Raw genomic sequence first — 13,006 nt, forward strand, 5'->3', positions numbered from 1 at the left:
CCTTAGTAGGGGAGCAACTCTAATGTACAGCCCTAAATAAGCAAACCATAATGTCCTGTAAATAAAGGGGAGTTCATATACTCTAAAGAGAGCAAACTGTGCCTGCAGAAGCAGTACTAGTGATATCAGTCATAATAGTGGTTTCTGAATTTCTGTTTCCCAATCTTAATTTTTGTATGGCTTAAGATTTTGAGTAGGACTTTGTAAGCATTTCAAAATCTGAAAATTCCTGACAAAAGCCATTCTCTCTTATGGTTAGTGACACTGATTCCTCCAAAACATCCAGGAGACCTCACTGAAGAACTGGATCCACAGCACGCTGAAGCCAGTTGGTGAGGGGTTTCCCATAGAGGTGATGCAGTGTAGGGCAGAGATGTGGCTTTTTGTAGTTTCAGGGAGAAATTGCTCCCTAGTTCTTCATTGAGAGTGAACATGGTCAGCTTGTGTGCCTTGGCTCTCAGGCGTTTTAGATACCAGGCTGACCAGGTTCCTGACAGGTGAAGCTTCCCTCGGCCCAGACTGTGTGAGTGCTTAAAGTCAGTGTTACTCCTGTTCCAGATTTGAGAGCGTAAAGCTACAAGAATGTCTCCAAGAAGCTCATGTTAGAATTATTGAATATTAGCATAACAAAGCATTTTTCTTCCCCAAAACTTGTTCTCGGAAGCAGCCAACTCCATTTTTCACTAAAACTTTCTAAAACAATACAGCCTGAGGCAGAGACAAGGCATGGAAAATATAATATCCAGCAGTTAAAGGCTGACAAAGTAATAAACAACTGAAAGTGGGGCCTTATGATGGAGAGTGTTAGGGAACTTTAACTCTAGATGTCATTGCCAGCTTTGCTTATAATAAATGTGTCAGTAGCAATATGAAAAGATGTGTGCAATACGTTAAAGGAATGCTGTTTTAACCTATTTTATGCAGCACGTCTGCCCACAAATTGCTTGCATCTCAGTATGTTTCAGGAGAAAATGATTTTTTTTTTTTGGCTGAGCATACTAATTTTCTAAATAAATGAAATGTGAAATAGATTTTAATGTAACAGTGACACCCTGTGGTCAGTAGTGATTGAGTTTATTCTGAAAAGTGTTTTCTTTTGTGATGCATTAATTTTTAGCAAGAGAGGAATAGAAGAGAAGCAGAAGGGAAATGAAGTAAGCTTTCCACAGAGAGAGATGTCATCACCTTTTATTGCTTTATATGTAGAAATACATGCTTCTAATTGTTCATATACTAAAACAATATTTATTTGCATACCTGGTCTTACTGAAGTAGAGGGGGATGGCAAACCTCGATTTTAGTCAATTTGAGAATATAACTCATAGAAAAGTCTCTTTGGACAGAGACACCTTACAAAGAGTTTTTGGAATAGCTAAATTACGTAGGTACATGATAAATGCAATTGATAAAAAAAATATTAAAAGAAAAATCCAGCATATATTATGGTTTCAAGATCTCATAGTTCAAAAAATACCATAATTTATGACAGACCTGGCTTATAGCTTCTGAAATACAGCCTATGCATCCCTCAAGTTACTGATGCTGATCTTGCCATTTTTAAGAAAGGGACAAATACACATTTCTGTCAAGTGAAGCCAGGTTTAAAGATGGGTAATGAAGAAGGCTGACTGTCACAACAAGAATTTATGGCGAGTCAGTAAAGCAAACTGAGAAACATGAAGCATTTATTATTCACTGGCAATATTGGTTTCCTGTTAAAACTGGCTATTTGACAAAGGTGAGGAATGGAATTCCCTGCTCTCTCTGAGGGGAATTAGGAAGTTAACATGGGACAGAAGCAAAGAGCCTTCTGCTTTCTCTAGAGAGAAAGATGATACTAGCCAAAGCTGGAGTTTAGAAGGTCTTCAGGAACCACTATCAGGACTTTAGTGATTATCAAAACTCTACAAGTGTTTAGAAAGACTGGAACATTTAAGTAGTCCTGGAAGCCAAGCCATTGTTCACCCACATACATCCCTATGTAAACAGCTCAGTGAGTGCTCCTCTTGGATGCATTCTACAAAATAGCTGCAGGGCAATGTCTCATGAATCTCAGCACAGTTCAGTGCCTGTTGGGAAGTGACAATGAGACTGTGTGCTTTTTAAAGATCTCATATTGACAGTCAATGTTTTGCGAGCTCAGATTGGTGAAAGGCTTGAAACTCATTATCTCCTTTAAAACCCTGATAAATATTGTACACTTGATGAAGGATGAGGCCTTATTTTACCCTTCATGTCAATTTTTAGCTTTCCTTTTAGAGCCCCTTCTGCTTTTAAGGGCTGCAAAAGCAAAACAGCTTCATAGCTGCTCAGACTTACAGAGAAGTTATTTATTAGGTGCTATTTCGGACTCTGAGCTTGGACAGGCTGTGCTGTAATATTAACCTCCAAATTAGTTAGTAGTGCTGCTGAAGGATGTTTTCCAACATCTGTTTTTAGCGCTGTTAGAATGGATCTTGGAGTATGTGTTATTTAAGTACTTTCTGAATGGGGCCATACTGGAGATGAACTGCAGTGATTCCGCACATGGATCAGAAAACACGTTGTAGATGCCTATCGCTGAAAGAAGTACCACATGCAAAAGCAGATGGATGCTGCTGAGCTTGATGCTGAAATAGCAGTATGGTGCAGTAGGCAATCAGAAATGCTGTAAAGAGAACTTTAAAGAACAGAATTCTAAATGCTGAGACCCACTCACTGCATATTAAGAGAAATGACTTGAAGTTATCAGATCTGAGTGTTAGTCCAAACTGCTGTATTATATGCACCATGTCAAGACCTTGTCTTCAGCTTGCTGTATGTTTAAATGGTAAATCCATCCTAATGCAGATACAGTTACAGAGACATATTTATATGCTACTTCTCAAAGTGTCCCAAACTTGCATGAAAGCTGCTATTTTGGGGCTGATAACTATGTAAAACTGTGACTATACTTCCTCCTTTTTCTATTTAGCCAAAATAGTTGGCCATCTAAATGAGATTGTCCCCCAGTAATCATCTGTCATCTGGAGGTTGTTGCTACCATTGCTTAGCCAGCAGAAAGCTCATGCCTACTTTAGGCAAAACGGAGCTCGCTCCAATTTACAGTTTAAGTAGTTTGAATTGACCCAGTGAGGCTGCCTGAGAATCCTAGGATCTACTTCCACAAAGATGTGTATTTCATGTTACCTTTATGTTGCTGTGACATCCTGTACCCCTCCCTATGTTCACAAACCCTTCCAACAAAGAATAGTAAGAAATATATACTCCAGTGATATGGACCTCGCACTGCAAATGCAACGTTACAGTGGCATTGCACCTATCTGTACAAGCATATCTGTATTCAGATGGTACTTTGTCACCAAAACCAATTTAGTTGATATTTTTTCAATTTTTGCTCGGTGTTTCATGAGATAATTCACTGGAATTAGAAGATGACTGCTTATATGATACTAAAGCTATTCCTGAGTTTGATGATCTTCCTTTAACAGCTGTGATGTCCCTCAGCGCATACTTTACCTATAACTTCTATCCCCTTGTAAAAGTTAACAAAAATAAGTGCATCAAGAAGAATTCTCTAGCAGTTAAGACTTAACCTGACAGCTGGGGAAACTCCGTGAAGGACATGTTCTTTTACCTTTTTGTTCCTGAAACAGTCATTTATGATGGAAATTGTTATTTCTGATGGAGATCTCAAAATCAGACTGAGAGAGCAAGTATGGTTGGAGGATGCATGCTTGTATCAAAACAGCACATCTATGTGGTAGTCTCCCTTTTCTCTTCCCTAGACCTTCACCATGCCCTAAAGCTTTCCAGTCAGAGGCCTTAGGTGTGTTTCTGCAGGGATGCTTGTAAGCCTGACAGCTGCCACTTTGGAGCTTGAAGCATTGATTTCCAGAGTAAACGTATGAATCTTAGCAGCTAGTGTGAAAGAAACAGAATTTCCAGTTGAAAGCTTTCATAAATGCATACCCTCTGTGTATTGGACACAGATGTGTTGTATAACACATTTTTTTGACCGGTGGGTTACACAAACAAAGTGTGTGACAAGTGACTGAAATGTGAAACGTGTTCTTTGGTGATTCACTCCATAATTCACAGATTAGTGTACTTTTAAGTACAATATCCCTTCTCAGAAAGTCTCATTGTGTGAGCAATATGAAACAGTACTGCCTTGCCTGTCATGGTTATGCACCTTGTCTCATTTGAGATCTTTATTACAGGCATTTAGCAACTACCTAGCTCAAGATAATGTTTCCCGTTTTAGAATGGGACATAGCACAGCACTTCATTGGATTCCTCTTATATTTTTACCCTCCATAACTGCTAGTACTTCAAAGAGCCAGAAAGGCCAGTGACAGAACAATGTAAAGCACTGTTAAAACTTAGAAGCAAGTACAACAAAACCTTAGGGAAGTTTATGTCAGAACTTAAACCTGCCGCATGTAAGGTGAAGCTGATGGGTATATTCGGAAAGGGGACTTCGCAATTGCACCATCCAGAACACCATCTTTAGCCTGCCTTGCCAGCTATATATGTGTAGCTGTGAAGGTGAAGCTCAGGCTCCCAGTTTAGCCTATGGGGATGGTTAAGTCCTTGTAAGAATGCGAGCAACAGAAGTCAGCTTGTACTGCAGTCAGACTCCTAAGCTGGTCTTAATGACTTGCACGTGTAAGCAACAGGAATGATTTAACCTCTCAGTCTCTCAGGACTCAACATCAAGGTTGGGGTGAAAACTTGTCTGCGCTCAAGAATTCCTGTCCTCAGTTTGAGTTGTGGGTGCACCCTGATTCAGTCTGTCTAAACTTTTGGTGTATGGAGGGGAACATTCTAGTATGCTTAAGGTAGAGAGATGCTGGGGTCTCTGAAGACCTGATGACCTCTCTGCCTGATACCTTTGCCTACCTCTTGATTATCTCTAGAGTTTGAATGCTTCCAAAGGCACCTAATCTACAAGGGGAAAGCTAAAGAGCTTTCTCTGGCAAGGCAGACCCAGTGGCTAGGATCACATGCCTAATATAACAGAAAAAAATGCTTCCTCATTTCAGGTTTATTTTAAAATCTGGTCACAGAAAGAAGAAATTGAACAAAGCACTGGCAATCACAGCCTCAAATTCCTTTCCCTGCCTGACCAGTTTCCCATAGGCTTTATCCCATAGGAAATGTAATATTATCTGTTGGGTAAAGACAGTAATTGTTTTTAGTGTTTTTTATTGTGACTATCCTGAGAGAGGATCAGGAGACAGAAAGAAACCAGTAGGAAGGAGAAAACATCCTAAAATAACCCTATCCCAAACTCTTGCCTGAATCAGAGAATTATGAATTAAAGACGATTCACTGTTTTTTAAGTCTTAATTTAAATTAGAAAGTTTAACACTGCGCTTCAAGTATTTCCTTAAAAAATACCCAAAGTAAAGATCAAAATCCATACATGTGGAGAACTTCCATGATACCCAAACTAATGAGTAATTCCAAGCAACTTAACAACCAGATTTTGGAATGCTGTGCTGGGTTGTGAAATTTAATGGGCTTGGGACTGTGTTTTCTTCTAGATTTGTGAAGATTATAAACAAAGGGTCAGAGTCACCAGGATACTGCTCTTTATGCTTTTTATTTCCAGTTGTTTTGAACTCAAACTCTTTAACAGATGTCCCCATATGTAATTCTTCCTTACATTGAAGCATTCAGCTTGGTGAAAATACCTTGCAGTGTTCATCTAAACCAAAAACTAAAAAAAATATTCACAGAGTTTTAACATGGTGGTTTCATTGCCTCTAGTGAAGAGAAACCAGAAGAAAGTTAGAGGAAAGAAAATGCTATTATTCACATTCCTTGTGAAAGGGCAAAATGCATTTTAGAGTATTTATGTACCAAAATCATTGGATGGCACATAAATCAGATGCTAATATTAAAACTTCCAACTTGTGGAGATTTGTACATATGGTTAAAATTGTACATTTGAATAAATTGATTGATTATCTTTACTTATTGATAAGCCTTTACAGAATAAATACAAGCTCCTTAAAAATAATGCAGAGATATAGGGAGAAAGATACCACAGAACTGTGTTTGGCTCTAAAACAGCAAACAGTTTATCAGCCTAAATCACACGTTAGTTCTCTGTTCCACATCCTGTATTTGGAGAGATGTCAAGACTAAGGCTGTTATAAGAAATTTCCTCTGAGGAATGCCTCCATTTGTGGAGATGTTTATTTTATCTATGGTAAATAATATGTATAGTCTGTTGTTTATAAATAATTATAAACAAAACTTGTTGATGGTGATGCGTTTTTGTGTTATTTTCCAGATGGGAGTTGCCGTAGTGGATTCATCTGTTGCAGGTTTGGGTGGTTGTCCCTATGCAAAAGGTGCTACTGGAAATGTGGCCACAGAGGATGTGATATACATGCTTAATGGTCTGGGGATCAATACAGTAAGTTATCTTTACTTTGTATTTAAGACTTTAAGGCAAAAATATTTTTGTAGAAGACACAAGATGCATACTGGACAACTACGCTATGCAGTAAAATATTGGGAGCAAACGGTAGTTTTTGCCAAGTCAGTGTTTTAACCTAGCTTATCACAACATGAATGATGTTCATGAGCAATATAGAGCAGAACTGTATTTAACAGGAATTTGAATAACCTGTTTCCCTACCTGGAGATGTGAGGAGCACAGTAGCAAATGCTTAGAGTCATTCCATTGCTTCAGTAACCTAAATAAAATTGCTGCTGTAAACATTGTCTCCAAAGGCCAATTAGCTCTTCAGTGGACTTCAGCACTTTTAAGAGAGGTTTGTATTTATTTCTTCTGCCTTCAAAGTAGCTAAAGAATGTTGGTATTTGGAGCCCAAGCATAGGACATTGTTATGTCAGATATCCAAGCAATATACTTCAAAATGGTACAAAATCTGTTATTGGTAGAACAATATTGGCCGACTTCTGCAGGCATCATTGTCATATTTAGTTCCACCCTTTCCTTGGAGGTGAGGTCAAGGCAGTTTGTTTGCACTGAGCTGCACTTGAATAATCATCACCAAGAGCACATTTAGTATCCCCTGTTTGTTTGGCATGTTAATTACTCTGTACTCCTGGGAACCAGGAACCTTCTTCAAAGGATGTGCTCTTCAATTTTCCTGTTGGTTATCATTCTAGAAATATGGCATAATGAATTTTTACTAACTTAAGCTATGCAGTGATTTTACCTTCAACTTAGACATAGATTTTGAGGGTCAAGTTCAAACGAGAACGTAGTAGGAGCTGACAAAACTGTAATATCTGTAGTTTGCATTTAAACTACTGCAAGAAGGGTTTGAAGTCTGATGTCTGACATACAAAGATCTAACTTATGAGGAATTGTTTGTCTATTGGAGTTCAGTGTGGCATGCTTTCTAACAGAGTTGCTTGATGTAATAGGATCATGGAACTTCTTTCTGAACTGAACATCCCCTGAGCACTGTTAAATCATATTCAGCACCTTATGGAGTTCACTGTAATGATCATCTGCTTTCACGTGCATCTTAGGGAGTTCTGGTTAGATGTCAGATACCTGTTCTAGAAAGGTTTAATCTCAACTGTCCGTTGTACAAATGGACTCAGCTTTGAATTGTTCATAGGTGATTTGGGGTGACTTTTTTCATGAAGAAGATGCATATTCTTTTAAAAAAACTTAACTCTTTAGAATGAGGAGGAGAAATCATGCGTTTTAGTTTACATTGCTGTGTACTGTTTAGACTTAGTCTTTCAGTATACTCTTTCTCTAGGAAAAATACCCATTGACTTTTCTGACTGACTCCCAGCAAAAGGAATCAATTGAAAAATACTCTAATAAAAAAAAATGTACCTTGTTCCAGTCTGGTTGATAAGATTTACTAGTCTATGAATGATTTGGAATCTCGCTTGTCCTAAAGGCTAATGCCAAATCCCATGAAGATAAATATCTCACCCTCAAACATTTAGTGCTCCTCTTTTTTTCATTTTAAATTATGAAATAGCAAAACACAAGGCTTTGCTTCTTGACTCTTTTCTGGCCCATTAGAGAGTGGTTTATTGGATGAGAGACAAATCTGTGGATGTAGACAGAGTCTTAAAATTCTTATCTTAATATATGAGCTTTGGTCTTTGCAGTCTTGGTTGGTTTTGGTACCATGGTCATTTCTGTAAAATAATCATTGAAAATATCTATTAATATGCCCCTTTTTGTATAATGGCATAAAAATGAAATTATAATTACTAATGCTGTCCATTTGCAAAGAGCTCCTTCTCTTATTCCTTTCAGTGATGCACTAAAGCTCTAATTTTGTTGACTAAAGTCATGTAAAGTGTCAGCCAAAGGATGGATGGTATTTAAGTGCATGGTACTGTGTTCAGATTGACTAGATAAATCAGAATAATAATTAATATTTGCTATATACTGTTATTTACGGTGCATAACCAAGAAGCGATACACAAAATGAATCTCTAGCAGGATAAGTATGAAATTCATAGCATAGCCTATCTACAAACAAATGGATCAGTTGTACCATAGTAAATGGTCAGAAAATAGTCTCATAGATCATTCGTGCTCATTGAACTTCCTCATGAAGGGGAGTGGAGGGGCAGGTGCTGACCTACTCTCTCTGGTGACCAACGATAGAACTCGAGGGAACAGCATGGAGCTGTGTCAGGGGAGGTTCAGATTGGATGTCAGAAAAAGGTTCTTCACCAGGGTGATCACGCACTGGAACAGCCTCCCCAGGGCAGTGGTCATGGCACCAAGCTTGACGGAGTTCAGGAAGCTTTTGAACAACATTCTCAGACACATGGCCTGATTTTTGAGTGTTCCTTTTGTGGAGCCAGGAGCTGGACTCAGTGATCCTTATGGGTCCCTTCCAACTTGGGATATGCTATGATTCTATGATTCTAAACTTTGTAATGATTCTGTATATTTTATAAAGACAATTTCTATATGGTTCCTATGTAGTTATAGTAATAGTACTTGTGCTTATAATGCCTTTAAAGTTTGCTTGGCAAACAATAAGCCTTTCTGAGAAGCAACTAAATACTGTTAGCCTCACATCCTGACAATGAAACCAAAGTTCATATAGATAATAGACTTGGTATTTATGAGTGCTGAATGAGAACCAATTAATTGAGCTCAGTGACTGCTGAAGAACTGTGCTTTCTGGCAGATGTTTTTTCTGATGTAAGTAACTCATTCATGTTCATAGATACTATTGGAGAAACTTGTTTCTGTGTTTCATGCTAGCAAGGAATAATTCTGAGTATATGAAATAGTTACCAAATACACCTGAGCACAAGCCTGAGCATCTATCCGAAGACATCATTTTGACTCAACAGCCTTAAAAACATCTATCACTGTTCTTTTCCAACACCCATCTGTGAGCCATGCTTTGATGCTGGGATTCGTGCCTTCATTGTAACCCACTTGAGTTCATGCCACATAAGAAAGGCGATTTAAAAGGCAGAGATCCTTGTATTCCATTTAATGAATGTGAAATGCAAATGTGGTCCTTATCAACACGTATCACATTATACAGTGTTACAGTGCTGAAAATGTGAATTTTATGTAGTTTTGTTTTCCTATTTTGGAATCTTACATAACCTAACTACCAAGTATGTCTATGGCAGAATGTAACTTTCTTCTTCCTAGTAAAAAGCACAGATGCTCTAAGAGTTTTTAGATTATGTTATGTACAATAGTACCCTTCAGCCTGAAGCTGAGTAATGTCCAATTAAGTATGAACAGAATGAGCTGAAATTACCCTTGTTGTAACTCTTTAAAAATTAACAATAAGCTTTAGATGGTGCTAATTAGTGCAACTCACTGGAAACTGGCATTTTTTTTTCAAATTAAAAATGTTTTTGATTACATTTTTGTGAAGTATTTTCTATACTCTCTAACATTTTTAGCCTACTCCAAGAATGTAAAAGACTAAGTTTACTGTAGAACATGGAAATAAGTGCTAGGTCTTTTAAAATTTTTGAGCAACTAAATGAGGTCTTGGTATGAACTTCAGTGCAGTGTTACGAAAATGTCTTTGTGGTGTAATAAAGCTTGCACTCTTTAGTGCTGACTGACACACTACTCCCAGTTCTGTGTAGCTGTTCAGTGTATTGTAAATCCTGTTTTGCATCCCTTCTACTGGCTTTACTGGTTTGTAATACCCAGTCTTTGGAGCAAGAGCTTGAATTGCGTATATGATCTAACTCTAAAACTTCAAGTGTACGTGAGTCACTCAAGAGACTAATAATGCAGTATTTTGTTCTTGTTGATCAGCAATCTGATTCTATTTTAGTAATCAAGCGGTACTGATGTATATCTTATGTTAGTTAGAAAAACAGTCGATTGCTCAAGGAACATTTTTTAGCTAGGACAGATCAAGCAGCTGCAAGTTTTTGCTCAGTTGTGTTAGCAGTGTAAACTATTATTTTGCATTGAGGGGAACTTTTTCAAGAGGAAGGTTGTATTTGTTCAAGAGAATGCAGAATCCTGTTTCTCACTGATGTTAGTTGCCAGTACATTTCCTCCATTTTCCTGAAATGCAGATGGAATACTTATGAGCATCAGGTTTTTTAGCGCTTGATGATAAGTAGGTGCAGCACATATTTAGACACTGTATTTTCCTTCCAACTTCTACTTATTATTCCAGTTCTTTATTCCAGATTCTTTAGAGTTCAAAATTTGTTACTATAGTATTTGATTCACTACCGTTAGAGTAAGAAATCACCCTCAAAGTGGTAGAACTTCCCACCAACTGGAAGCTGTGATTGCTGTGCAAGTCACCACAACTTTACTGAGCTCCATTAGAGACTTATGATATGAGTCAGGCTCTTTCCAAAAATTAGACCCTGGAGCAAAATAACATGACATTTAAGCATTTTCAGTGTGTACATTTATTATTATTAATGATTTTTACCTCTATTTTTTAGGGAGTAAATCTTTATACAGTGATGGAAGCTGGAAACTTCATCTGTACGGCTTTGAACAAGAAAACAAACTCAAAGGTTGCACAAGCTTCCTTCAGTACTGGATCTATCAAGTAAATGGATTTTATTTGCAGATTAATTACAATTGTGGTCTACCTGGACCAAGGACATATATATGAAGAAAACAAAGATGAGAAAATCATTTCAGCAAAGAACTAAAATAGAACCCAGATATAACTTTTTGTTATGGAAAGAATTTCCATACTGTAGTGTCTTGTTGAAAAATGTCATATTTATAAGTATGAAATAGATGACTGTCATGAAGAACACTGTGCTTGGTACTTATAGGGGTGAGAAAAATGTATAAACAGCAGGCCTTTTTACCATCCTTCAAGTTGAATTTTGGTTTTGGGGTTTTTTTTTTTGGTTAAACTGATTGGAAACAGTGAATACATAGTTAATTTTTAGTCAGGATGACTTTTAGAACAGTACAAATATTTGCAGTACTTTATGAGATCCCACATTGTGTGTGGCCATTCTGTTTGGTGTTTTATTTATCTGAATCTATATTTTTCATTTGTCAACTCAGTTCTGTTATGAGCACAGAGCCAAATCTGAATTCACCATAAGAAATTTTTAGCAATAGCACTTTTGTTATTTTGTTTTGTTTAACATCTGTTAAGTATACGGATGACTTTATCTTGTTCCAAGAGTTTATGGTTAATGGCAGCCTTCCAGATCCTCCAAATCTAATGCAAATTTTCTTATTTATTACGTGTGTTAAATTTGTTGTAGTTGCTTTTTTTCGTCAACTGTATGAAACCTATATGAAGCAATTAAAAATTGGCAAGGTTTTCAACCATCATTCAGGGGAGTAGTGATATAGAAGGGGCAAAAATTTTGTGCAAGGTCTCATTGGACAATTTGACTTTTGTAGTCTATGAGTTGACGTTTTCCATTAATTTTTGAGGATAGTATTACTCAGTTGGACTAGCTTACACAGAGAGAAGCATCTATAATATTTCTCTGTGTTCCTGTGATGGTCATACTTTACTTTTAGATGTCTTAGTTGAGCAAGATGCTGGTGAACTGAGCTGTCATTTTTAGATCCATAACTGACATAGGCAAAGAAAAGCCTTATCATATCTATAAACTGTTCAAATGCTCCATGAAAATATTGTCATTTTTCAATCTGAAACATCAGTACTGTTATTGATTTTGTGTAGGTTATTTCCAGAATTCTCTGTGTGCTTAACTTTGATAGATGTATTTTTTTTTATGAAAAATAATCTGATAACATGATAGTCCAAAACTCTGGACTGTGATCTTTTTCCATATTCTCTGTTTTCCTTCAAAAAATGGAAGCTTGGAAAAAGGTAAGATGAAAGAAAGTGAAAGATAGTATATAAAGAAGGAAAAGGCTGAATCATTTTTGTGTGGAGCTCAAATCTGCCAAGTTAAGGCTGAATCTTAGCTTGCCTTTGAAATTCTCAAGTGAACCTTTTTTGATATATTTTAGCCACTAGTGGATTTCAGAATTGGCACAGCTTAACAAAATCAAACTTGGTATGCCATGTAACTCAAAGAGAGCAATTTAATATAATCCTTTTATCTTATTTATGCTGTAGTGATAGTCAAAACCAATATAAGCTGTGTTGTTTCACTCTTCTCACGGTAAGAATCAAAGAATAAGCAAAGAAATCTGTGTAGGTGAGGCAGAATTTATCTTGCCTATCAATCCAAAATACTAAATTGCACCCTTTCTTATGGCATCGAGTAGAAAGACTCGCAAGAACCCTTAAATACATGGAGTCCCTGATTTGCTTGATCTGCTCTTGATGCATAGTTGAATCACCACAACAAATGCTCTGTCCTTATTTTCCTGTGTTTCAGTGGGGTCTTTGTGATCTAGTAACCATTATGGCTCATCTACCAAAACATGAACTTTAATAAAACTGCTTCTTGAACTATTCACAGTCTTAAAAATTCTGTAATGATTAGATCCAATAAAGAAGTGAGGAATCTGTGGTAATACTTAGGCAAGAATTAGAGAGTAAGCCTAAATGAGGTGCTATCATGGACATCCTAGAGGTACCCT

General features: G+C 37.1%; 1 protein-coding gene across 8 annotated transcripts in view; it reads left to right on the forward strand.

Moving 5' to 3' along the window:
- The window catches only part of HMGCLL1 (3-hydroxymethyl-3-methylglutaryl-CoA lyase like 1), a 78,569-nt gene extending 65,691 nt beyond the window's left edge, over nucleotides 1–12,878 (forward strand). For all 8 annotated transcript variants that reach the window (XM_021391720.1, XM_021391723.1, XM_021391719.1 and 5 more), the window contains 2 exons: nucleotides 6,287–6,412; nucleotides 10,912–12,878. In XM_021391720.1, coding sequence (XP_021247395.1) covers nucleotides 6,287–6,412; nucleotides 10,912–11,025 — 240 coding nt within the window. In that variant the 3' untranslated portion in view covers nucleotides 11,026–12,878. The remainder of the gene's footprint in view (nucleotides 1–6,286; nucleotides 6,413–10,911) is intronic.

The sequence above is a fragment of the Numida meleagris genome, chromosome 3, assembly GCF_002078875.1.
Source record: "Numida meleagris isolate 19003 breed g44 Domestic line chromosome 3, NumMel1.0, whole genome shotgun sequence".
NCBI lineage: Eukaryota > Metazoa > Chordata > Aves > Galliformes > Numididae > Numida > Numida meleagris.